General features: G+C 43.0%; 1 protein-coding gene across 2 annotated transcripts in view; it reads left to right on the forward strand.

The window, feature by feature from the left end:
* Window positions 1–27456, forward strand: part of arhgap35a (Rho GTPase activating protein 35a) — a 61552-nt gene that overhangs the window by 24790 nt on the left and 9306 nt on the right. The window contains exons 1-3 of one of the 2 annotated variants that reach the window (XM_071205187.1): window positions 5198–5300; window positions 12192–16028; window positions 20673–20811. In XM_071205187.1, coding sequence (XP_071061288.1) covers window positions 12306–16028; window positions 20673–20811 — 3862 coding nt within the window. In that variant the 5' untranslated portion in view covers window positions 5198–5300; window positions 12192–12305. Of the gene's footprint in view, window positions 1–5197; window positions 5301–12191; window positions 16029–20672; window positions 20812–27456 lie in introns of those variants that run through there. The other variant, XM_034097378.2, reaches the window with a different exon arrangement.

The following is a 27456-nucleotide window of genomic DNA, read 5'->3' on the forward strand; positions in this document are numbered from 1 at the left end:
GAAGGGAGGGCAGGAACGTTAGGGGAACAAGCCTCTGCAGCCATCTTCCTTCGTGCCAACATTTGGTTACTGTGGCAATCAGTAAAAAGTCATTATCTTTAATTTACACTGTGGCAGTTTCAGGTGTTTTCAATTGTATCATGAGCTTTTTTCTCTCTGCAGTGACTCACCCATCTTTGGCAGCGGTAGTCCACTTCATTCTGGGGCTCTCCATTCTTTTTCCCCTGTGTCATCCTTTCCTTTAGTGCGCTGTGTACCTTTCTTTGAGCTGCTTCACTGGCTGATTTAGGGTCTGTGTGTATCTCAAGCAGTCGTCTCACTCTGTACAGTTATCCTGTTTTAGGTCATACAGTATGATGATACTGTGCTGTTTTAGATGGTGAGGATTATTGATGTATGGCACTATATAATGGAGCAAATAGTGACAAGAAAACAATTTGAAGCAGGAAATGAGAGGAGCATACCAAATGAATGGCAGCAGAGACGACTGTGGAGTGGAGGGCAAAGTGGCTTATTTCTTTCAGGCTGAGGCGTGTCGTGGCGGCAGTTGTAAGAATTGCAGATGAGCGATCGTAAAGTAGCCTTGTCTGTGTACCATTAGCCAACCGCAAGTGCTAAGCACTTACCAGAAGCTGCTTGTGTTAACCTCCTCCTCTCCTCCCCCAGACTCTCTCTCTCTCTCCCCTTCCAAGCTCTCTTTGCAAAAACTCTCTCTTTGCGTATACTATTTGTTTGCCTCATTTAGGATATCAGCAGTCCTCTCCCGCTCGCGATCCATCCACATCTAACAACCTTTCTGTCTTTGTTTGGCTCATTTCAACTCTCTTTTATCGTACGGGACACCCAAGTTCTTGAACGGTTGCGTTTAAAGATAGAAAAAACATGTATTTCTCTTTGCGCCTCTGAAAATGAAAAACACAATTTGCTTCAGTGTCTACAAACAATACAAGCCTTCAAAAAACAATTGTAATAAAAAAAAAAATCCATTTCAATATAGCAAGCATTCACTAGCTCGGTCAATCAGTCTCTGGGTCTCAAAAGTGTCCAATTCAAGAAGAAGTAACGACACAAACAAAGCCAGTATTGAGATGTTCGGCTTACAACATTGTTTGAATTTGGGTCGTGCTTTAACTATTGGAGAGTCAGAAGCAGTTGGCAGTGCCGAGTGCAGGTGAAGCTTTTATTACTGGTGTCTGCTCTATTAGGCAGGGAAGGATTGTTGGAATTGACTAAAGATGCAAGTGGAAGTGTCACCTATTAACTAGTGTGTCTGCGTGTGCTGCTGGCAGGGTGCGATGATGCTATTAGGATACTGCTGCCCAGTCCTGAACATTAGCACCTTGGGCACACACATGAGAACATTACAAGAACAGAGTAAATACAACGTGGCATTCACAGCCTCGCAGTGATTTAGCTGCTGCACTCATCGTTCTCACAGCTAATGCTCTTCTGAGTTTACTCTCTTCAGCTTTCTGTAAAAACTAGTTTATATCATATGTTCATATCCTTCTCTGCACATCATCTCTGATATTTGCAGATTTAATTGGTCTCCAGATTTAGGCTGCAGCCACACGAGGACGATAACGGTCGTATCTGCTACAGTTTTCTATCAGATAGACGGTTCGGCCACACGAGGCCGACATGGAAACGCAGAAAACGATAACGGGTCCCAAGGTGGGTAGATCTGCGGACGAAACGCTCTGGGGGGCCAAACAGCTCCGTGATTACGCCCTATAACGATCATTTCCTGCTAAAGATGACGCAATAACCGGGCTTTCAGGAGAGGGGGAGGAAAAGAGAGGCTCCGTCCTCCGTGTATTATTATTATATAGAGTCGTTATTCATTTGTTTTAAAGCTCAATAAATAACAAAGGAGACCTTTGACCGGCACTTTTCTAATTTTGTCCGGAAGATTTAAACTTTCACGGACATGTTGACCGGCGAAACCCCACCTCTGCTGCTAAATCCAGCGCGGAGAATAAAGAGAAGGGCAACCATGCATGCGCGAGAAGTCTTCTTCACTGCTTTTGGTGTATTTTGTGGCAGAAGTGCAGTGCCACATATGGCGCATTTCCACTACAGCGCGGAGCTCGCTTTAAGCGTGCCATTCCGTGTCCGGCCCATTTTTGTTTGCGTTTGCGTTGACAAGTCTGCAGACGGACGGCAGGCAAAAAACCTTTTAGAATGCGTGTTTTCTAAATGGAGATCGGTTAAGCTAATGCAGTATATGCTCCGACCGTCCACACTCACAACAGCGGCAAATACAGACATAAATAAACCAGCGACTGTATTCGCCATGACACAGGCAGTCTGTGGTTTGTACTTGTTTAACGTTTGTCTAGTTTCTGAACAGATATGAGGAGCTGTGAGCTTGAGTGCTAACAGTTGATGTTGTTTTTCTGTGGTTCTCATTGAATATGACGTCACGGCTCCGCCTACACTGCGTTACTATAGTTACTGCCCCAGCTACTAAACTGTAATGGAAACGCAGCATAAAGTGAGGCAGTCCTAACAAGGCCTAATGAGGCCTAGCCATACCGAGCGATGCAGAGCGAGGCCCTGTAGGGGAAATGCGCCATTACAGGCCCGGCATATGTACTACAGCGTCTCCAACGGTTTGAGCTGTCTCGTGTGGACGGACACGTTTCTGGTGCCTATTGTGTGTGGACGGAAGACTTTTTTGATAACGATTTCGGTGCGTTTCCGTTATCGTCCTCGTGTGGCTGCAGCCTTGGATATTCAAGTGTAGAAGAGGCAAAATCATTCATTACTTTTTTTTATTTTAACAAAGAACAGGCAAGTCAAAAAGGCATAAGTGTGTGAGAGGAAAATGTGCCGTATCTATGTTGAAGCATATGGTGTAGGTGTGGGTGTTTTTGTGTGTCATGACCATCTGTCGCCTAGTAACAGTTTGGGTGATCTCTGGTAGATCTCCCTGTTGGGATCATAGCACCTGATTATATACAAAGCCTCTGGGTTACAAGCCCAGGTGGATAGACTTAGGCAACATGACCCTTTTTATTCTGAAAGCCAGTTAAGAGGGGAATTATTGTGTTGCTTTGACTTTAGAGTTAAACATATTCAAATGTAAAAGTCTTTCGGAGTCCTGTGTATTTTTATAGTTTGATAATGGCCCTCTAATTGATATAAAACAATGTGCACCTGGGTTAGGGTTTTGGCTTTCACACACAGTTTTTGTCTTGTCACAGCAGCAGCCATTTTGCACGATCCCCTATGCTTCCACTATCTGTCTAAAGCAGGAAGCTGCATGAGAAAGACACAGGTGGACCTTTTCAGTCATAGTAATGCAACACAATGGAAGCTGTTTGGCTGCAATTAAGTAATTGTTGCAGTCAAGACTGTGCCGTGAGTTTAGTCTGGCCATCAACGCTCACAGCAGTAGATAAAGTGATACAAATGAAACTGGTGGCAGCAGCATTGCTCTGCGAGTGTGCACAGCTTTCCTGTCTCAGTCACCATCTGGAAAACACACCCAGCTCATCTATTAGACACCCACTCTAGCAAGGGATGAGCGCTCCACTGAAAATGGCTTAATAATGACAATTCAATTGAAAGTAATGCCAGTTGATCTGTCACTCGCAAATCATTGTATTTTATGGGAATGGCTTTCTCTAGAGTGAAATGGTGGTGTTGAATAATTGTGCGAGTCACTGAGACGCGTTATTGAAAATGTAAGATATGTGGAATTGTCTTTTTATCAAGACATTCTCTGACTACATGAAGCCTTTCCACCGAAAGGTCAGCGTGCAGATTTATCTACGGTAGTTAGTCTGGAAATAAAGATGCTTCACCTTCTGTTCAGTAATGAACTGTCTCTTCAGTAGTATAAGAGCTCAACTTATTTTTTTAAAGTTTCTATTGAGGAAATCTGTTATCCTGTCTATATCTAAGTCTGTTTTGATTTGTTAAAGGTCCCATGTCATGGCCATTTCTACTGGTCATATTTCCATTGTTGAGGTCTACTAGAATAGATTTATACCGTGCAATTTTCTAAATCACATTGGTTTCTCATACAGCATCTCCGTATAGTATGTGTATTCACTGAAGTTCACTCTCTGTCTTAAACGGCTTGTTGGAGCTCCTGCCCCCCGCTCCCTGTGAGCCCAGTGTGCTCTGATTGGTCGGGACGTTGCGAGGCTCGCCACTGCGAGGAGCGGACAGGTTTCTGGGTCGGCGATACAGCCAGACAAAGCGAAACTCATCCTGAGCACACACAAACACTCACAGCCGAAGTAAAAACAATAAGTGTGGCTTGATATTGAGTAAGAAAAAGGTTTATAACGCTGTGAGAATGGGTCTGCGGAGAGCATTTCTCCGCGATCCCAACTCGTCTATTACCAGCGTTCAGGGAGCTCTATGCAAGTCAATGGGGACTCCCTGTTAGTTAGCCAAGGGATCCTGGTGTGTGAGGTGCTCCCCGAATCCGGTCATTTGTTGTTGATTTGGGTGTTCACACGTCACAGAACCCTGAAAGCAAACAATGGAAAAAGAGAAATCTCCAACGAGGCGTTCTGGGGAAGCATAGACAGATCTTTACTGTGTTAGAGTTTTAATCGCTACATGGTGTTCTTTGAGGGTTTTTGACTCTGCAGACCGTTTACATGCACAAAAACCTTCATAACACACAAGGGGACGGGTAATAACCGGAAAAGCATGACATGGGCCCTTTAACAGGGAGGATGTGCGGAAAGCAATGTTCAACTTGCACTATCTAGACATTAACTTTTATATTAATACCGACAAATGTAAATGTTTTAATGTAACAGTTTGTTTCGACAGCCAGCATAGGAATGCAAATATTCCTCAAATGACATTCAGCTCTCGGCATTGAAAGATGAGGGACAACCCATTTCTGAAATGAAACAAACACACACCATTGCTGTCAATCCAATTACAATAGCAGTTTGATTTAAGGTGAATTATTGGCACAGAAGATTAAACCGCTGGGTTTAAAAACACGCTGCCAAATCTCCCTCCCTTAAAAAAACTAATGTTGTCATATTTAACCACAAACCGTGTCTGTGTATGCAAGCACCCCCCCTCTCCTGTTGAGTGTCTGACACATTTGTGTACGGTCTATATCTGTCTGCGTTGTGGCTGTTTGTTTGTACTGTTGCATCGAGTTTTGCTGGGAGGACAGGACAGCTGTATTGGATGTCGGGATGTGTGTACACAGTTGTGCTAATGCTGACAAGCCTTCTAGCTGGGGAGCAGGGATCAGATGTATGCTAATATCGCCAGCAGACAGTCTGCTCGTCTGACGGGGGCTGGGCCGCGAGGTTAGTAACTACTACTGCAGAGAACACAGAGCTTAGAGACACGGAGCACAGCAGACACAGGCTAAGACGTAGGAAGACAGGAAATATAGTGAGAATTAGACGAGGGCCAGGGGGCATTGAAAGAAATGAGGAGTGAGGCAGTTCATGCCTGGCAGAGGGAATAACGTGGGAGGGAGAGCGGAGGCCCACAGATGAGCTTTTGTGCCAAAGGGAAACACAGGCTTGTCTGTCTTTCTAACCGTGCTTGTCAAGCAACACTTGTTGTTTATTTTGTTTAGCCTGTTGAACAGTGCATTTCTGCACAAAATCATTCCAAGTGCATGTTAAAATTGTACAACAGCAGTATTTGGTCCCCCAAAACCAAGTTACTAATGTACATTTTGCAGCCAAATAATAATTACAAATAAAGTGATAGAAAATGATTTTGTTTAAAAAGGTACCAAACTTGTGACTGTGGTTGTATGAGTGGATTTCTGTGGTGGTAGTTCAAATGTATAGCTGTCATTGTCCATGTTTCCAGCACATTATATTTAGCCGTGCTATCAGTGAGGCCTTCTGGTGCTGTTGAAGAGGTTAAACCACAGTGCCCTTACCGCTCTCTCCTTCCACTCTAAATAGACTGTCCATTCTTTCAAGATCATGTCTTTATCTGACTTGAGCCTTTCTCTTTCCTCTGCCTCAGTTTCTTAAACTGCTCAGTTACAGTCTTGAATTTCAGATGAGGCAGTGAATATGATCTTCTCGACCCTCTTCCTTTTGTCTTATTCCCCGATACCCTTCATTGTTGACTGAGTGTTTGTTTACAGTCTTTGTCCCTCTTTTTTTCTTCGCTTATCCTGCATCCTTCCTTCCTCCCTCTGTCTGTCTGTCCACTCCCTTCTCAGGGGGTCTGTCAGTAAGTGGCCGTCTATCTCTACAGTGCCAGCCGGAGTGAGGAAGTGGAAATGAACTCATAGCAGAGAGCTAGGCTTCATGGTAGTTTCACGTAAGATTATAAAAAACTATAATACACCGAAAAACTAGTCCTTAGCAGACTGTGAAATTGAGCAGTATTATATATGGAATGGCTAATGATTAACTTAATGCACAAATGTGTTTCTTCTATGCCTGTGTGCACATGTCAGGTGTGAAATAGAGCAGCCGTTCAGGGATGTGTAATCTGCAGCTTTTTCATGAGGTTATATCACCATGTCATCGGATCATGCTAATGCAGAGCGAGACCCACTTGGGGCCCTGCAAATGGAAAATATGCAGCTTATCCATGGTGTCCCTAATCCAAGTCACAACTGACCAGCTCTTGTGGATCAGAACCTGGATATGTGGCGGCTGTTTTGGTGCTGCATTAATATTTTCTATTCAGATATTTATTTTGTATGACATGACACAAAGCATCAGCATCATGTCATGCTGTGCTCTTGTTGTTAGTGTAAGTATTTTCTTCTTGTTGGTTGGACACATGTATAAATACATTAATGTTGTGTGCACACATACAGTAGAAGAAAACAGTGAGGAGATCTGTATTTTCTGTTTGGTGAATGATAGATGAGTGTTCAACATTTGTAGAAAAGACAAATGCCTTCTGATTTAGTGGGAACTCTAAACACTCACCACAGAGCTCTTTATGTAAAGTGTGTTAAATGTGGTTGCAGGCAGATTCCTTTGAACAGTTGTTTATGCCTGTGTGTGCACCAGTAAATATGCTTTTTACATTTGTGTTATATTGTTTTGGTCTATCTTCATCAGCATACATATCACATTCATCATCCTAGTTTTATTCGGTACATTCATCGTCTGTTTATACTCATACTGCAGGTAGAAGTAGTAGAACACCATCCCTCTAGCTAGCCACAGCTCAATCCCCTGCCCAGAACCCTTGTACTAATGGACAACAAGTCTCCAGAGAGGGGTAGAATAAAGGGGGAGGAAAAGTGTTGGATAGAGTGTTGGAGACAGGGATGAGTTAGATGAAAAATGTCTTGACAGATGGAGATGGGAAATCTATATGATGAGGGTAATGTTTGTGGGTGAGCGCACGAGAGACAGCAAAAATAATAATAGGAAAGGGAAGAGCGGAAGTACGAGTGGTTGCCACCTTGCATCATGCAGAAGGAAAGAAAAAGGGAGGAGCAACATGTTTTGGACTGGAACGAAGGGAGGGATAGCCACCCTGGTGAATTAGAGAGAACGTGAGTGAGAGAGTTTTTCCCTGCTGCCTCTGTCATCATCATCGTCATCATCATCACACTGCTTCATGACTATTTCATGACCTCTGCTTCTGTCAACTCCCAGCCTTCCTGAGTGTAGACTATTGTACAATCAGAGGGCATGCTGGGAAACCATGCAACCTTCCACAATTATACTCAGTTTTTAATATGAACTTTACTCCACTTAAGAAATATGTGACAGTGTTGCTATTGTGTTAGGGATCTTCGTCACTGAATATCTTTAAGCACCCACATGTATTGGATTTATATCAGTCCCCTTTTTGTATACAATTAGAAAAATAAACCCCTGCAACATTCATAATTTCCTTCTACTTTTCATGACTTGGATCTTCACATACTACATTCAGTCATGGTGAACTCTTCCCTGATGGGCTCTTCCCTGCTGCCCTTTGTAGCATGTGTTATGATGAACTTCACGCCCTGCTACCCTAGGATTAGCTTCAGGCTGCACTCCAATGCCCTACAGATGCATACTATCTTCCTTGGCTTCTCTTGTTCTTGAGATAGTCAGTGACCTAGAAAGGGCAGGTTCAGTCTAGGCAAGATTTGCTGGCTTAAGTGTGTTTTGACTGTTTTCAAGATTAGTTAAAGAAGAAAGGAAGGAGAAAAAGCAACAAGGACATGGAGATATGGTATTTAGGTATGTCTTGCTTGTAATGCTGTTTGTGATTAGGCAGGGGGCGAGTGATGTGACGGGTCAGACCCTGACCCTTAACTCATCCTGGCCTCACCACGCCCTGCCCCTCTTCCCTGAGGGGATTCCAATGTGCAGCTCACATGACCCAGGCCACTGACCTCTCTCCCATTCCTCTCATAACCATTCTTCTCTATAGCCCCATCCTCTCAATGTGCACTAACTTCCCTCTCTCAGTCCCCCCGCCTCTTCCAACTGCCTTACACTCCTTCCTGCATTTCTTCCACCTCCTACTCTTTCTCCTTTTCTGCTTACCCTCATGTTTCAGGGTCAGAGGCAGATGCAATGCAGGCCCTAACCTATCTCTGCCTCAGCCCTACACAGCCCTGGGCCTCGAGACACTGGTATGTGGCCAGACATGCGCATGACACACCAGGCCTCGGGGTGAACCAAGAGACTGCCTGAGTGCTCGACAACTGGACTGTTGCACCAAGGCTAGCTCAGGCAGTGGTGTCTTTATAGGTCTGCGGAAAGAGGAAATGTATTCCCTAAATGAGAGCTATTGTGTATGAAAGTCAGCACTTAGACTGTTCATTAGACAGGCTGCTGAAACAACGTGAATTGTGCCGTTGTAAAGTCATATATATTCCATGTTTCTGTCAGTTTGACTTGGGCACGGCAGTCAGTCTCATGAGGCATATTATTTTCTTCCATTATCCGATGCTATGTTTTAAATCAATGCATCATCACATCACTTAAAACTGAACCCAGAGTTGTCTGTTTCTCACACCGACATGTCCCTTTGACACAAGTGGGGAAAAGGGTTATCATTACTTCACTTATTCTCTATTTCTCTTTTCTTTGCCATTCCTTTGTTGGTTATTGTATATATGCCACAGCTCTGTCACACACCATATGCATAACCTGCACCATTCCACAGTGAGTATGTTAGTGAACTGTCACAAAATGTGTATGAACGTGTAGATTCACATACACGGCACACACTAGGAACACTCGTAGGAACATTCTTAGAAAAAAGATAGGTGGGGTCAATGCAGCAGATGTTAGCTGTGAGAGCATTGAGGCTGGCTAGCCTCCAGGTCTATAGGGACTTTAGGAGTGCTTGATTTTCTTTTAATCCAGACACTCTCGCAGCTGGTCACAAACATGACCTATTTCACACATGACACACTGATCACTAGGGTGTTACATAGGATAATGTCCATGTGTGAATGCACGTGCATGTGTGTACCTTTTATGTGTGAGCCCATATAGGTCATTTGTGCTAATATGAGTTTGCACCATGGCTTCTTGCATATCTGTATTTAACACCCTGTGTCAGCTCAGTAGTCCGCTACCTAGAGCATGTCACTACAGTTTAGTCTGCGCAGGGAAGCACTTCCAAGCAAACTTTGTAGTAGCAGAGCTCATAAACATAAATCACATTTATTTTAGTTTACCTCATAAAAGAAATGTATACAATTTTAGAATGCAGTTTATGATGAGACTGATATGTACTTGAGGTGATCATATTGGTCATGTAATCCTTTCTTTCTTTATTGGACTATTCGGAAAGTATCCCTTAGCATATAGCTAACTACTGATAACATGATCTGCATTGTAATACTCCTGCCGACATGTCTGTTCAGTTCTGTGCATTTGTGTTTGAGTAGTGTTACAAATTAACAATATAAATAACACTCACTTTACAAGATTGGAATAACACTGCAGCATTTAGGGAGGAAAAACTGGCCCTTGTAGACGTCAGATAAATCTATTTTATGGATCTCATTACATTTGTATGATCTATGATTATAATTCACATACAAATCATTATGAAAAGGCTGCATACAGTTTAGCCACAAACCTCAACCAGATGCAGCCTGTGATGTTTCTTGTGACTCATTGTGGTTTTATGGTGTCTGCTCTTCAATGTTAACATTACTAGATGAGGACATAGGTAGGTGTGCTCTGTCCTAAACTGCTCACTCCAGTTCTATAGATGCCACACATGCAGTTCTTTTCATCTAGTCAAAGCTGTATATACTGCACCATTTTGCACCACTGCAACTAGATGTGTTCCTGATGTTAGACTTGTGGGTGCACACAATAGAAGCAGTACATCTACTAAAAAGAGAGTCTTGAAAAAGAAGACTATGAAATAGCCATGATTCCTAGGTCATATATCTTTCCAAAATGTATCAAGCCTCGCTGAGAACAATAAACACCACATTTTAATACAGAGCAGGGTCTTTCTCTGGTTGCCTTGATCCATTTTTCATGTATGTTTCCTCTATAAATATCAAAACTCAATACATTATTTTTGATATGGATTCCCCTTTTTCTGCTGGCACTTGGTAATATACCCGGTGCAGCAGTGGGGAGGTCTTGCCTCTGTAATGTTAATTCACAGCCTGATTGTAATTTTCTTTAGTGAGACTCAGGGTTTCAAGGCTTTGCCATAACTGTCAAGCTTTGAACTTCACTTAGTGGTACTTAGCTTTCAAGAAAAACTCAATGTACAGTATATGCTGTATCGTACAAGGAAGTGTTTCCTTGTACGATGTGAGGGTCTAAGGACAGAGGGTGTCGTTTTTCTCATACTGATATTCTGAACAAATCTGTGATGTTGTGTTTACTGTAAAGTGTCTCTACTGTAGCCTATTTTTATTATATGTACATCACTTTGGCTCGACTAAAAATCGTTTTTATAAATGTGCTATATAAATAAAACTTCATTTGATTTGATGCAGTAGTAGATAGACAGCAGGTGTGAGGTTGCTTTTTATCTACACTGAGTTCCACTATAGTAAGTTCTTACTCCTACCATTTCCCTTTCTTTGTCTCGCAGTGTTGAGCTTTGCAGTTCCTCTCTGCGCATCCACAGCTCTCTGTTGTCTGACATACTCAATTCAGCTGCAATGAAGGCTTTGTCTGGTTTTGTGTTCTCTGTCAAAAGAGCTATTCATGATTAATAGAGGTTTTAATGTCTGTTTTGCTACATTAACTCCTCACTTATGACAGCTCATATTGCAAGTCTGTGTTCTAACTGTCTCTGAGAATGTTTGTTCCTTACAATTTGCACTGTCAAAAAAGGCCATTCCTTAAAGAACATCCCTCATCATGTCTCTTTAGTTTTAGTTTGGATCTACTGATGGATTAAATAACACTGAGATTGCCATGTCAACTAAGCCGCGATATATGTTTATATGTACTATTTCTTGACCGCATGGGAGCAGTCGGTTGCATTAACTGTAGGTAACCATGTTGAGACATTAATGATGGCACACCAGCCAACTCTGATCTGTTTGCAGAGTGTTTGAGAAACGCAGGAAAACATGTTTTTGATGGAGATGAGTCAGCCAACAGGCAGTGCAGCTTTTTAAATTGCAGATGGCTTTCCCTAGTTGGCCAATTAGTAACTTTAGCTCTGGAACACTTATCTGCTTTCATCTTCTTGTGTGTGTCTTTCATTTGGGGTGCAGGGAGCTTAGTGTGCCTGTTTTCACAAATGTGTGGTTGTGCGCGTGTGTGCGTGCGTGTGCATGGGTTTGTATGCACATTCATGATTCTGTTGTCTGCGATAGTGAAACCCCTCATAACTCTCTTTCTACTGCTGCTGTCTGTGAGAAAACTAACCACACTGTTAGATCCTGGATAATAAGCCAAAACACATACTGAGTCGCAACGAACATAGGAATGAGATGTGAAAGGCACCACTATTAGCAGTGCAATCCTGGCAGTATACAAATTAAATGGTGAGGAATTGCCTTTTACTGAGCTACAGCTGAGTTAAATAATGTGCAGTATTCCAGCAGCTTTGCCACTGACCTCAATCTTTTCAGGAAACATTCAGTGGAGAAATAGGATCACAGATTAAACATTATTAACAGCACATAGGCACACATTAGGAATTTTGATGGGAGACACAATAGCTTTCGAATAATAAAGCCTGTCATTGGAATGTTTTATTTATTTATTTCACTTGATTAATTATATCTCCCCCTTTCTCTTTCTCTCTCTGTCATGCAGGACCAGACCACATCCCAGTGAGCTCCTGTTGCATGGGAAACCCCCTTCCCTGGCTGCCGTCTCCTCTCCCTAGAGCTAGCAACTGTATGGCAGGATGAGCCTCTGCCAGCTATAATGATGGCCAAAAAGCAAGATGTCCGGGCACCCATATACAACCTGGTCGTGCTTGGGCTGTCCGGCACAGAGAAGGAGAAAGGCCAATGCGGCGTGGGCAAGTCTTGCCTATGTAACCGTTTTGTCCGGCCAAGTGCAGATGACTTCCACCTAGACCACACCTCTGTTCTTAGCACCAGTGACTTTGGAGGCCGTGTTGTGAACAATGACCACTTCCTGTTCTGGGGAGAGGCTGGGCGGATGCTGGAGGAGGGGCCTGAATGCCGAATGAATGTGGTGGAGCAGACGGAGTTCATTGATGATCAGACGTTCCAGCCCCACCGAAGCACGGCGCTCCAACCGTACATCAAGAGGGCAGCGTCCACCAAGCTGGCTTCAGCTGAGAAGCTGATGTACTTTTGCACAGATCAGCTGGGGCTAGAGCAAGACTTTGAGCAGAAACAGATGCCTGAAGGCAAAATTATGGTGGATGGCTTCTTACTCTGTGTGGATGTAAGCAGGGGTATGAACCGTAGCTTTGAGGACCAGATGAAGTTTGTCACCAACCTGTACAACCAGCTAGCCAAAACGAAGAAACCTGTGGTACTGGTTCTCACCAAATGCGATGAAGGAGTTGAGCGCTATATTAAAGACTCACACACCTTTGCCTTGGCAAAGAAAAACCTACAGGTGGTAGAAACATCAGCACGCTCTAATGTCAATGTTGAATTGGCCTTTCTAACACTGGTTCAGCTAATCGACAAGAGTAGGGGAAAGCCCAAAATTATCCCTTACTTTGAGGCACTAAAACAGCAGAGTCAACAGATTGCCTCTGCCAAAGACCGCTATGAGTGGCTGGTCACCCGTATTGTGAAGAACCACAATGAGACGTGGCTAGCAGTCAGTCGCCGCATGCAGTCTTCTCCTGAGTATAAGGACTATGTTTTCCTTGAGGGGACAGCTAAAGCCAAGAAGCTCTTCCAGCAGCATGTGCATAGACTTAAACAAGACCATATAGAGAAACGTAGAAAGGCCTATCTAAGTACTCTGCCACAGGCTCTCTCTGTACTGTTACCAGAGTTGGATGAGATAGACCACTTGAGCTGGTCTGGAGTTCAGAAAGTCCTGGAGACAAAGAGAGATTTCACCCAATGGTTTATAGTGCTCGACGACACCCCTTGGGAGACCACACCACACATTGATCAAATGGACGATGACCGGATCCCGCAGGACCTCCTGGAGACCCCCATAGCTGAAGCCATCTATGAAACCCACTTGGAGCATCTCAGAAATGAGCGCAAACGGGCAGAGATGAGATGGGAGTTCAAGGAGAAGCTAAGTGTCTCTCCTTTTATCACACCAGGGAAACCTTGGGAGGAGGCCCGAAGCTTCATCATGAATGAAGACTTTTATCAGTGGCTTGATGAGGCTGAATATCTGGATATCTACAACAAACACCAGAAGGAAATCATTGATAGAGCCAAAGAGGACTTTCAGGAACTGCTCCTTGAATACTCTGAGCTCTTTTATGAGCTGGAAGTGGACGCAAAGCCAAGTAAAGAGAAAATGGGAGCCATTCAGGAGGTGTTGGGTGAGGAGCAAAGGTTTAAAGCCCTGCAGAAGCTACAGGCAGAAAGGGATGCTCTGGTATTGAAACATATCCACTTTGTCTACCACCCCACAAAGGACACCTGTCCCAACAGCCCCCACTGTGTGGACAGTAAGATAGAGCAGATACTGGCCTCCAGATTCCCTACTCGCTACCCATCATCAGACAGTACAAGACTGGATTTGGGGAGGGCTGAACGGATCAATCTTGTCATCCTAGGGAAAGATGGGCTCGCCAGAGAGATGGCAAATGAGATAAGAGCCATGTGCACCAGTGAAGACCGCTACGTGCTAGATGGCAAGATTTATGAGTTAGCCCTCCGTCCCATAGAGGGCAACGTACGTCTGCCAGTCAATTCATTCCACACGCCAACCTTTACACCGCATGGCTGCCTGTGTTTGTACAACTCAAAGGAATCCCTCTCTTATGTTGTTGAGAGTTTAGAGAGGCTTAGGGAGTCAACTATAAGCAGAAGGGAAAGGGAAAAAAGCTTAGCCCAACTCCCACTGTCCCTCCTTCTGGTTACCAAGCGGGGGGTTGGGTCAATTGGGGATATTGGGGGGGAGACAGCTCAGACTCTTATCCAACAAGGGCAGCAGGTGGCTGGAAAGCTGCAGTGTTCCTACCTAGACCCTGCCTCTCCAGGCATGAGCTACGGTCGCAATGTCAACGAGAGGCAGATCAACCAGATGCTGAAGGGCCTCTTAGAATCAAGGAGAAGCATAGGGAGCATCTCTCCTCCCTCACCGCCTTCATCCTCTGCCTTCAGAGACTCTCAGTCCCAGCCAATGCTGGAGGCAGACCTGAGAATAGTCATGTGCTTGATGTGTGGAGACACTTACGACATAGACCAGCTCCTTGCTCCATTCCTTTTACCCCAGCATTGTCGTCCTGCCGCCAGCCTAAGCAGTGGCACATCTGTTTTGCTGGAACTGAGTATAGGAGGTCAGAGGCTGAACATTGAGCTGTCACTGCTCTCTTTTCATTCCTCTTTCTCACTCCGCAAAACCAAGCTAGTTCACGGCTACATTGCAGTTTACTCAGCTCGCCGCAAGGCCTCGATGGAGACATTATGTGCTTTCCTGTGTGAGGTCCAAGACATCATCCCAGTCCAGTTGCTAGCAGTAGGGGAGAGCCAAATGGAGCTGTCAGACTCTGAGTCAGCTAAGGAGCAGGTCAGTCAGGGAGAGGAACTGGCCCATGAAATAGAGGCCAGGTTTAACACAGTAATATGTGGACACGGTGGGGTAGTAGGGGGGCTTCATAAGATAGACCTTTTCCAAACCTTCCTAAAAGAGGCAATAGATAAGCGCACTATTGTTGAGGCCACACACATGTATGATAATGTGGCTGAGGCATGTACCAATGAGAGCATCAGCCCTCGTTGTGGCTCTCCTAGTCCAGTTAACATTCTTATGGACTCGGAGGACGATATCGACCCATCACCCCTGAGGGAGGATGGCAGTCTCAGTTCCCACCTTGGAAACTTCAAGTTACCTGATCTGGACTCGAGTGACACCTTCTCTGTCCTTTCTGAGCTAAGCACATTTGAGAACAGGCTGAACAACAAGGTTCCTCCACAAGTGAAGCCGAAGCCTGTACGTAAGGTTAACCTCGGCCCTTACATGGACCAGCAGGGTGGCACCAACCGCCGCTCCTTGCCACAAGCTGTCACCTGGGCTCCAGGTAGCGATGGTGGCTATGACCCCTCAGACTATGCGGAGCCCATAGATGCTGTGAGCAAACCTCGGCCCTCAGAAGAAGAGACAATTTACTCTGTCCCTCATGACAGCACACAGGGCAAGATTATCACCATCCGCAATTCCAACAAAGGCCACTCCAACGGCAGTGCTGGGGGGAATGGGTCCGACAGCGAGGCCGATAGCAGCTCACTTGAGCGCAGGAGAAAGTTGTCCGCCATCGGTGTAAAGCCTAAGCTTTACAGAGACAGATCCAAACGGCTTGGCAAGTTCAGCAGCTTTAGGACAAGCTTCTCCATAGGCAGTGATGATGAGTTGGGGGGTCCACCCAAGGCTTGCCAAGATGAAGTAGGTGCCCAAAAGGACAACTCGATTGAGGAGATTGAGGACCCCAAAAGGAGAAATATTCTTAAGAGCCTGCGCAGAAATACAAAGGTTAGTGTGCTTCCATCTGTTTTGTAAGATATGAATGATGTAAAGTATGAGTCTCACCTCTGACTTAAACAAGTTTAAATCTCAAATGTAGAACCTTTAATAGCACAGGAAAAGTGTCACTTTTGTAACGAGCAAACATTTTGTTGTAATTAATGACACACACACACACACACACACACACACACACACACACACACACACACACACACACACACACGCACACGCACACGCACACACACGCGCACATACAAATATTTGTTGATAGAAAGAATGGATAACATGCCCATAATCCTCAGCACAATAAGCGGTCTGAGATTCAATACCTGTTTTCTTTAGTGGGTAACGGCTTATCGCTAAAGTCGAGGAATAACTAATGACTTCAGTATAATCTCTTTGCTCTCTGCAGCTAAGCTCAGTGAAAACATGCCATACATTAGGGGTGCCTCTGAAGGCATGTTATATTGCAAGATATATTTTATCCTGGCTGCTCTGTGAAATTCTCTAAACTAGCCACATAATCAGAGGAAAAAGAGGAAAATTCCAGTCACGATACAATAAGGAAAATCTTAATGAATAGGGACAGAGCCACATTATGCAATATGCTATTGTATCCCCATGGTTCAATCAAGTTTCCCATTAAAGAGCTGGCATAATGATGTTTGACATTTAAAAAAACTTACAATTATCCCTGTAGCAGTTCATGAAGATACATTAAAACTCATGCTATAGCTCAGCAAATGAGTTGTAAACAGCCCTGCTGTTTAGGAAACAATGCGATCATGCAAATGATCTGAGAGAATCTGAGCAAAGGACCTCCTTAAATCTAACGAATAACAACCAGCCCTGAAAGTAGAACAACTTTGCATTGTTTACAAATTATTTGTCAAAGGGTCAGTGTATTTGCCGTTAGTGATCTGTTGTTTGCCATCAGCGCCACCTAGTTAACGCAGTGCTTTCACAGTTGTGGGACTGCATGAAAGTACATGTCAAGTCTGGTCACTCAAAATGGTCAGCTTGGCTTTCTTTTTTTTGTGACCAACTTTTTATCGTTTTTTTTGCCCTCACAAAAGGGACTCATATACACAGATACAAATTATATAGACAATACACAAAGAAAAGTATAACAAATATAGGGAATCCCTTTCCCATGCCACCCCGTCACTCCCACTTCCCACCCATCTTGCCATTTCACAGAAAATCCTACCTGATGTTTGTTAGCAATCGTCAGCGTGGCTTTCTTTGATTCCTTCCTTTATTTCGCTCATATTCACAGTGATTGTGTGTTCTTGCGGATTCATACTTTCTGCTTCTCACATTCCTGTCACACTCTTAGTCTCTCGCCACATTATGTTTACCCCATATCTCTCTAGCCTCAGCCTTGGTCTACCGCTGGCTCTTTCTGTGCTTGTCTCTCACCCGTGTTGTGACCATAGTTTTAACCTTACTCTGTCAGGCTTATCAGCATGGTATGTTGCTCATTCACACACATGGCGTGGCACAGAAGTGTCAGCTGAATAGGAGTTAAAGCTGTATATGTTGTGTGTCTGTGATAATTACCATGGCTGTCAGTATGGTGGAAAAGGAGGGGGATGATTAATGTTTTCACACACTGTGATGTCCAAATACCTGCGTGAAGCCTGTCTACTCACATAGCTACCCTAAACCAAGTTATTTCCTTTAGCCATTACTGATATTGTGTACTCAATGTACCTTCTCTAGAACAAACTACCAATGAATTGGACAAACCACTTCAAGCCCCATTTTATACAAGCTCTGACTTTTACCCGACCCTGTGCTCTGACCCTGTCTTTTGAGGGGGGGCAAGTGGGATCAATAAAATCTCATGTGACACATCATTAGCCTTGTTTGAAAACAAACTCCCAAGAAAGAAGCCAATTTAATTTGGATTACCATTACCTTAAGTTGTGCTTCTGATTTGTGCCCTACAGCAGATCTGGGATCTTGATAGCTGCATTGAAGGCCGTTATGGCTTGAATATAGTTGTAACAATGTGATCAAGTTCTATCACCTGTTTTCTAAGCAGCTGTCTCAAAGATAAGAGTCCATTTTCAAACCGCTCAGCCTGAAATCCCCCCAGGTTAACTGGCATGGTATTGACTTATTTGGCCATTTCAGGGAGATGTGTTTTAACAGTGACTCTGGGTTGGTATGGAACCAGTTCCTTAGAGTCTTGTCAGGGTTAACAATAAGTCAAATGTTCAGTTGCTTTTTTCAGGGTGAAAGTTTAGGTTTATGCAGTGTAAACACTTTCTTGGTCAGAGCATTAGGGTGCTGAGTACCAAATAATTGAAACTAGACTCTGAGCTTGTTTCAAAACCCCCTTTACCTCAGGCAATAACCAACTGTGTTTCTGTCCCGTCTGCCCTCCCTCAGCGAGAGGCCGGAAACATTTCCTCTTTTCTCCTGCAGCTTTTTTCAAACCTCCTCAGCCAGCAAGAGAAATGCTTCAAATTCCTCAGTCACCTAGTTCCAGTCTAGTGTCCTCCTCATACAATAAACTAGAGGGAGGGAGACAATCAAAGGAGAAAACAGAACTATGGAGCAAAAATGAAATTTAGCCGGAGAGAAATGAGTTATGATAGAACCGAAATTATTTTTGTATTGCGGCTTAGTGTTTCAGCATCCTACTGCGCACTGTGTATGTATACGCTCACCACAATGTCTGTATGTTATTATTAAGGATGTGTTTTGTTTGTCTTTTGTGGTAGAGATCTGTTTTGTCTTCTCAGCGCTGGCAACATATCTTGTCTCAGTCAGCAACTAAAAGGAGTGGCCAGAAGGCAGAACTACAGGGGGATAAGACATTAAGAGAGAAAGAGAGGGGGGGACAATGCTGCAAAAAAAACAACTGATATAGGGCATAGATACCACCCAGTCAGGATGATGGGACACAAATAAATGATGAGCTGCTACGTTGGAGCTAAAAAAACAAGCTGGCAGTGAGTTATAACAGTACAACTCCATCACCACAGAGGCTGTTGTCTTGTAGCTTCACTATTATTACTACACCTTTAATGCAATGCAAACCCCACATGGGAGTGTTGGGCATATGTGAATAAATACTTCAACTGTAAATATGCAGATGTTCAGCTAATTGTCACAAGTATAAGGATGTCTTTAGGTTGAGAAGGGAGCATTAAAGAAGTAGCAGTCAGTGCAGCAGGGGAGTTCGTTGGAAGTGATAAGTAAAGGAATTCCTGTTGGGCATCAGTTCATCATACTTGGATAACTGGGCAACAATTGCTAATTTACTTGTATGCCAGTTCGTGTCATTTGGGTTATCTTTCACATTTTGTTTCCCTGACACTTAAGCACCCACATGACTGTGAAAGTAGCAACAGTTCCCTTTTCCTACAGTTTATCATAATAACGTACTTACGAATGCCGTCAATAGAAGGTCTATTTAATTTCCCGTTCAATATCTTGTAGGTATTTCCTGACATACTCAATGATAATGATGAATTAGAAATCTGTTTTATTACCAAGTAGATTTACACATACGAGGAATTTGCTTTGGTATATATGGTACATTCAAAGACTCAGAAAGAAGAATAAGTAGAAAATATAATAAAATATGACAAATACTATATTCAAAGTGAGCTGTGCTGAACTAAAAAGAGGTAGTTTCGATTGTGTATTTTTGGAATAGCCACAGATTGGCCTGCTTTAAGGTGGAAGTCTTCCAAAAGCAAGCTGAAATATTGTGTAGATTAACAACTGAATGTATTTACTAAATATTCAAACAAAAGGTGGAGTCGAAATAGTCCAGGTGGACCAGTGATAGTCTCAGTCTTAATTAGTTTCCCCGCTTGTTTTCTTGAGCACCGTTGAGAGTGAATATGTAGTTATGTTCTATCGAACATTTTTGGTGGAGTGCAGTGAGGCCAGTATATGGAGCAGAGGGCACGCCGGGCTTCTTCTCTCTAATGAGCCCTCATCTGCTTCTTTCCTGTGTCTGTCTATCAGGCCTGCACTGCTCCCACAGTCTGTGTGCCCAGCCAACCATGCATCCTGCCTCGCCACCCAGCCTGCCAGGGCAGAGCCTCAGGGGGCTGACAGACTTACTAGAGATCCAGGCCTCAGGGGCCTTCAAAACATTCCCCCTGAACATCATTAAATCGCAGTACAATTACTGCTGATGCTTCAGCCATACCAAGGCAGGCAGGGAATGTTGCAGGAGTGCAATACAGGTCTCCTAACAGGAGAATAACAGGAGAAATTAATTTAGCAATGAATAACAGAGTTTGATTATCCTAGAGCTGCAATGCAGTATAGAGACAGAAAGAGAAACACAGAATGCCTAAAGAAGGAGGGTAAATATGAGGAGACCAGAGGGATGAAGCAACTGATACATATCTCATACGCACAAAGCAGGATTCAAGTCAGGAATGTTTGATTGCTTATCAGTTTTAAAAGAATGTGCGGGATGTGTGTGTGTGCATGTGTGTTTTCATATTTTATGCTCATGTAGATACTAACAAAAAACACATTTCAAGTACAAGGCCTCTAGGCTCAGCTTAATCTTAGACATGAATGCAGTGTCAATGTCAAATGGACTCAAATTATGTTAAATCTACAACTTGAGACCACCAACAAATTGTATTTGTTCTCTTTTTCCTCTAGAAACCACGAGCTAAACCCAGGCATTCCATCTCAAAACCCGAGAGCAACTACTTTGGTTTGCCTCTGGTCACCGTCCTGAGTCCTGAGAGGCCAATTCCTGTCTTCATTGAGAAGTGCATCCGTTTTATTGAAACAACAGGTAAGAATCTGTTTTACTTTACCTTATAAAGAGATGCTTAATGTCATCGAATGCCGAACAAGCCTTTGTTTTATTCTTTTAAGTGTTACCTGTTGAAATGATTATCATTTTGCCTCTATGCTTTACATGTCCTTTGAGCTTTTTTTTCATTTTCTTATTTCTGTTTCCTTATCTTAATCTTCCTCCCTGGTGAGAATACTGTGGTCTACGTTGCTAAGAGTGTGATTCTGTGGTACTCCTTAAATCACAGGCAGCCTTTGTATCCATGTGCATGTTTTATAGATGGTAGTGCGTTGCTGAGCTGTAGGCTTTATAGGTAAGCACCTCCGGAGAAGTGAAGCATTTTGTGCTGTAAACGTGCTTTTTTTTATAGCCTAAATAGTTGTCTCTTAAAAGTAAAGCAAAATGAGGTATGAAGAAATCCTTGGATTAAGCCTGTTTCTTGTTTGTAAATGTATATTACACAGAAATTGTTTCTGTGGCAACTCCCAAACTGGTTTGAGTAAAAGCTTCCTATAGATTATGCTGGCTTCTGTTTCCAATGGCTACAGTACTTTCTGTAAACTTTCAAATGAGTCGGAGCCTCATTTCGATCAATGTGATGATGAGAAAAGCCAAGGGGGAATTTTAGCAAACAAATACGTTTGCATAATGTTAGAATTGCTCTTGTTTTTTTAACTAAAATAGTCTCACCTGCTTAAAATAACTTTGAGATTAGCGTGGATGCTTTTTCCACAAAACCAGTACCGCCTCTCTTCTACTCTCCTCTCCTCTTTAGGAGTAGATGGAGTATAGATGTGGTTAGATAGCTGCTTCTAACCTTGCTACCCTGTTACCCAGATGCTTAACCCCCTGCCAGGCGCTGCTGGGGCCCCCCTGCCCCGGGATGGCCAGCTTTCCCGTCTGTCTGCCACCAGCTGTTACACTAAACCAGGGGCGACTTAGGTCAGGGTCGCAGAGTATTTCTGAATATTTGTATGCGTCTGTTTAATCTTGGCCATGCTGTAATAATTATTTAGATACTAAAGTCATTAGTCAGTCACCTACCATCTACTGCGAAATACCTCAAAGAATATTGTTAAGTTAGCTGTTTAATTGTGTTTTCTGGAGCATTTACTGATACTATTTGGAAGATCTGTGTGAGTACGATCTATTTGACCCCTACTTAGTACTGCATCCCTATTATTAGATTACTTTAACAGGAACCCACCAACTCATCAAGACATTAAGGAGCCATAAAACAACTAGACTATTTTGACTATTTCTAGACTATTTTTATTATTTACTAGTATTATGTCTTAAATTAAGGACCACGTATACAAAAACATTTATATATATATATATATATATATATATGTCAATGTATAAAAAATGTAAAGTCTGCCAAGGTTGCTTCAACCACCAGATTTCTTGAAAAAACAAACAGAGAACATGACATTGATGAAAGTAACCGTAAGATATATACTTAGTTATACTTATACATCTAATAAATGCAAAAGAAAATGTGCAAATTACTTGCTTAAAAGTGTCTTTTTCATGACCTTCCTTAAAGTGAGTTGCATGCAAATACATTCCACTGTAATCTCTACCCTGATTAAAGACTCTGTACTTGTGGATCACTGTGGCCTTACAAAACATCCAGCGTGTTCCTCTGTGAGGGAGTATGGGGGCAAAGCTCTAGATAACAAGGCATCGCTTTAGATTTCACCTCGCCCTGTTCAGGTGTTAACTGGAGCAGTCACAGCACTTAGTTCTGGATGAAGGACAAACTGGTTTAATATGCGTTCATATACACAACAGCAGGGCCGGCCCTAGGCTTTTGGGGGCCCTAAGCGAGCTTTGGCTTGGGGGCCCCCTCACTCTAGCGCGTTCTCACTACACACAACACGGAACCAACTTTTGTCTTATGATGTTAGCATAAGCACACATATTGTATAAATAAGCATGTAAACATCGTGGACCTAACATCCTCTAGGGGGGTCCAGGGGCATGCTCCCCCGGGAAGATATTTTTTTAAATATTGAAGTTAAAAGCATCAATCTTGTGCACTTTGAGAGCAAAATTAAGAGATCTATGGATACATCTCTCAACACCCATATGAAACAGAACTGTAAACAGATTTTTCTTTATGGATATTTTATAAATCACTTAAACTGTATTCTTGTTTTGTCATATAGTATTTCATAACTGTTTTTCATTTATTCTCTCTGGCTGTCCATCTCATAATGTTCACATAGAAACTAGCTGTCAATAGGAATATCATTCAGAAGAATTATAATTTCATGCAAGAATCTGTCACAAAAAGAGGATGCACATTTAAATTCAGGTGTTGTTATGGCAACGTCAGTGGCCAAACAGCCACATGTACTGCTGCAAATACCTTCAAACATGCTGTTGACACGTAAAGCAGTGGCAACTATGCCACCATTTCAGCTGACTTTTTCTCAGAAATACTGTCACATAACATCCATATATTTTAGTGCTAGGTTGATGCTTAGCTAACTATGAAACACTTTAACTGACAAGACTCCGGATCAACTGTGTACTGTAAGCAGGGTTGGGTTGTAACGGAATACATGTAACGGCGTTACGTAATCAGAATACAAAAATCAAGTAACTGTATTCAGCTAGCGTTACATTTGAAAAACGAGTAATCTGATTACAGTTACTTTCGTAAACCTGAAGTGATTACATTTTGGATTACTTATTGGAATTATTGGTGGAAAGATTTCCTCACAACATTTAATATTCATTACTAAAGGTACAGCCGAATCATCACAGCGCACAAAACCTATTACCGCCGCAGATGGACCAAAAAAGGGAGCGTTTGAAAAAGATGTGCGGGTCTGCTCAGTGAAACAATAACAACGAAACATGGAGGAACAAAAGTCTGCGTTTAAATCGTGTGTGTGTGTGTGTGTGTGTGTGTGTGTGTGTGTGTGTGTGTGTGTGTGTGTGTGTGTGTGTGTGTGTGTGTGTGTGTGTGTGTGTGTGTGTGTGTGTGTGTGTGTGTGTGTGTGTGTGTGTGTGTGTGTGTGTGTGTGTGGTGTGTGTGTGTGTGTGTGTGTGTGTGTGTGTGTGTGTGTGTGTGTGTGTGTGTGTGTGTGTGTGTGTGTGTGTGTGTGTGTGTGTGTGTGTGTGTGTGTGTGTGTGTGTGTGTGTGTGTGTGTGTGTGTGTGTGTGTGTGTGTGTGTTACTAGGGGGTTGCCAGGTAATGTTCTGCCCCATTGCTCCCTCTGTACGATCAATATCAAAGATAGAACACTGGGAGAATGTGGGCTCAGCACTTTTCCGTGTGTGTTTTGCTTGCTTCTGTGTGATTTATGTGAGTATGCATGCTAAGTGTGCCCTGACACATCTCAGTCAGAACTAACGTGCACATGAATGCTACGTTTACATTTGAACACTTGCCGTATAGACTGGCACACCCACAAAGTGAATAACTGCAACTGCAAAGGGAAATGAGTTACAATGTGCTGTTTAGCTTCAAATGTAGCTGCTGTAAGTTAGACTTTACTTATCCCGAATCTGTGTCTACGATCTGTAGGCATAATAGCACTCAAAGGAAATTACCATACAGCGCTAACACTATGTTTGTCTCTATAGCGTTGGCTAATAATAAGTGACATTGTAAAGCAGCTTTACCCTATATCCTTTCCCCTTTTCCTCCTTCTCAAGCATAAATACAGCGTTCCTGCCTTTATTCTTGTAAAACTAAAATGGAAGGTATCTCTATATGTCCTTTGAGTTCCTCAGCAACCTTCATCTGAACGACTTTACACTTGCCGCGTGTGTTGCTGAGGACATGAAGAAGTGCTGTGTCGAGTGTGAAGTTGTTTGGATGAGTGGTCTTCGGGAGAGCTGCAAATAGCAAAACCTGAGGCCAAGCAATCGGCCAAAGGGGGATTGCACTAGTCTGTTTAATGTCACCAATAACGTCTTACAGTCTATGATGAACTTGGTATATTTAATACAAAAACACATTTTCTGAAGCCAAATTGTATAGTAACTTGTCAGAAAACTTTGACTTCATGGATAAAACACACATATTTGAAGGCATTTGTTGGAGAAAAAATAGTTTTCTGTTCCTATTCAAACTTATTTCTTTGTTGCTTCTCTTAATTGTCCTTTCTAGCTCACTCCCTTTGTCCCTGAGAATAAAGGGAGTAGATATGGTATTTTGTGTTATTTTCATGCATTGTGAGCTTGTGGAAAAGCAGCATTATAAAATCAATCCATTGTGACTGCTGTTATCTCTATTCAGCTCTGGCTTTTTCTCGCTGTGTGTTCTGCTCACGGGTACAGAAGTGATGTGTGTGTTAGCTTGTGGGGGCATATCTTCTGGCTGTGGCTGCCTCCGTAGTGACGTAAAGGGCAGCACCCAGCGACCAAAAGTTGTTTTTTTTCGACATCTGATACAAGATTGAGAAAAGCCTTTTATTACCAATGCACTGTAAAATTGATTGACTATAAACACCTCGTTAGAGATGCAGAATAACACAATGTATTTGCTACGGGAAGTGCTCATTTACCTTGACCCCAGGAGGCACCGAGTGCTTTGTTTGACCCCAGAGAAGGAGGATGCTGTTGTCTGTTATTGAGAGCTTTCCTTTCATTACATCTATACAAGTAAAACTCTTCTATTTCTTCTATTCCCCCCCACCCCCACCCCCCATTGCTTTGTGGCTTCTCTGCTGTTATTATCACTCTCCTGCAATCTCCATCCTTGAAGTGATTTGTTGTCTCAAACACGTCTCTCTATATATTCCTCCTTATCTTAAGCCCTTCATTTTTTCCCATTCTCTCCTTCATCAGTCCTGACCCTCACTCCCATGCGCCCTGCACTCTCCCCCCACTATCTTTCTCATACTTGGGTGCTTGTCCTGTTTTGCCCCTATCTCTCACTCCCTCTCCCCACCACTACTCCCCTCTCACTATCTTTCCTCCCATCCCTGTTTTCCTAGTGTCTGGCTAGAAAAGCTTTTGTGGATAATTGATTGGTAGAAGGAGGAGATCGATGCTGTATGCATTGACTGAAAGCTCTCCCATTTCCTCCCTGCCTCTCTCTATCTCGCCCTCCTTTTCTGCCACTCCCTTTCTCCTTCACTCCCTCTGGATCGCTCTTTGTCTCCAACCAAAATGAAAACAGAATTTCAAGTGTGGGAGGTGGAACCTTATCTTATCAATGGCTACTTAATTCGCTTCATCTTGCTAGTACCTTGTTGGACCAACTTATGCCTTTAGAAGTGCCTTTATTATTTGTGACTAGATTCAAACAAGTACTGGAAATATTACTCAGAGATTTTGGTCCATGTTGACATGATAATATCACATAGTTCCTTCAGAATTGACTGCTGCACATCCATGATGCAAATCTCCTATTCCACCACATTTAAAATGCTCTATTGGATTGAGATGTTGACTATGGAGGCCACTGTTGACATTGTCTAGAACCTAGTTGTTGAACTAACAACCCTGATATGTTAAAAGGGAAATTCCTTTTCCTCCCTATTCTGCTATTTGGTTTAAGATTCAGCAGACCACCTTGCCCATGTCTACATGCCTGAATGTGTTGTGTCCATGTGGTTGGCTAACTAAATATTTGCATTAAAGAGCAGTGAAACTGGTTCAACTAAAAATAGGTCGTCCTGCTTTGATTTTGGTAGCTTGTGTTTTCCATAACTGAGTACATGGATGCGGTGCGTAAATACAGGACTAAAGGCAGAGATGGGGTCGTTACTAAAAAAAAGTAATATATTACATATTACATATTACTTTTAAAAAAAAAAGTAATATATTACACTACTTCGTTACTCTCTACATAAAGTAATTAGTTACTTTACTCGTTACTTTACTCGCAGGGCCGGTCCGCCCCTCTCTGCAGGCAGATCACGCAGACTGCTAAAGTTTCAAATGTTCTCTTTAGTTCAGTTTCCATTGTCGCATAAGACTGATCCAGATCCTGAATGTTTTCATATCTGACCGTGGCTGTCCTCTGTCTCCTGCTATCTGTATATTTTGCACAGTCTATCTCTGCTCACGCTGTTGCGTCAGCGTGTTCTCCTGCGTGTTGGCCATGTGTTGCACTGGAGCCAGACTGGAGCACACCGCAAAGACTTCAGCCGAGCACGTACGAACTGCGCATGCGTGAGTGGCAATAACTCTCCTTACCAGCAGGCGGCGGTAGTGTGTATTCGTCATTCAAAACAGGCAACATCCGGAAAACAGAGAAGAAGAACAGACTACGTGTGTGTGATATAAATAAACAACAGCTATGTGCGTTAGCTTCACCTTAGCATGTGTTCTTTGCAGGTGTTTGTTGAGGTTTGATGATGACTGATTTTTAGAAAGTAACAAAGTAACGCGTGTCGGGGCAATGTTAGTAACTGTAGTGTGATTACTGAATTATAAAAGTAACGCGTTACACTACTCCGTTACCGACAAAGTAATATTATTACAGTAACGCGTTACACCCAACTCTGACTAAAGGTTATATTTACTTGGCCTACTGCAATTGACATAACTATTCAATTCAGGGAATATTTAGTAAGACTTAATAAGAACTGAAGTTGGGCGTTCAGAGACGTGTTGTGAGTTTTCTCGAGGGTTCTCTGCTGTTGAATTTGAAATGCGTAGAAGGGCGGA

Source organism: Pseudochaenichthys georgianus, chromosome 13 (assembly GCF_902827115.2).
Source record: "Pseudochaenichthys georgianus chromosome 13, fPseGeo1.2, whole genome shotgun sequence".
NCBI lineage: Eukaryota > Metazoa > Chordata > Actinopteri > Perciformes > Channichthyidae > Pseudochaenichthys > Pseudochaenichthys georgianus.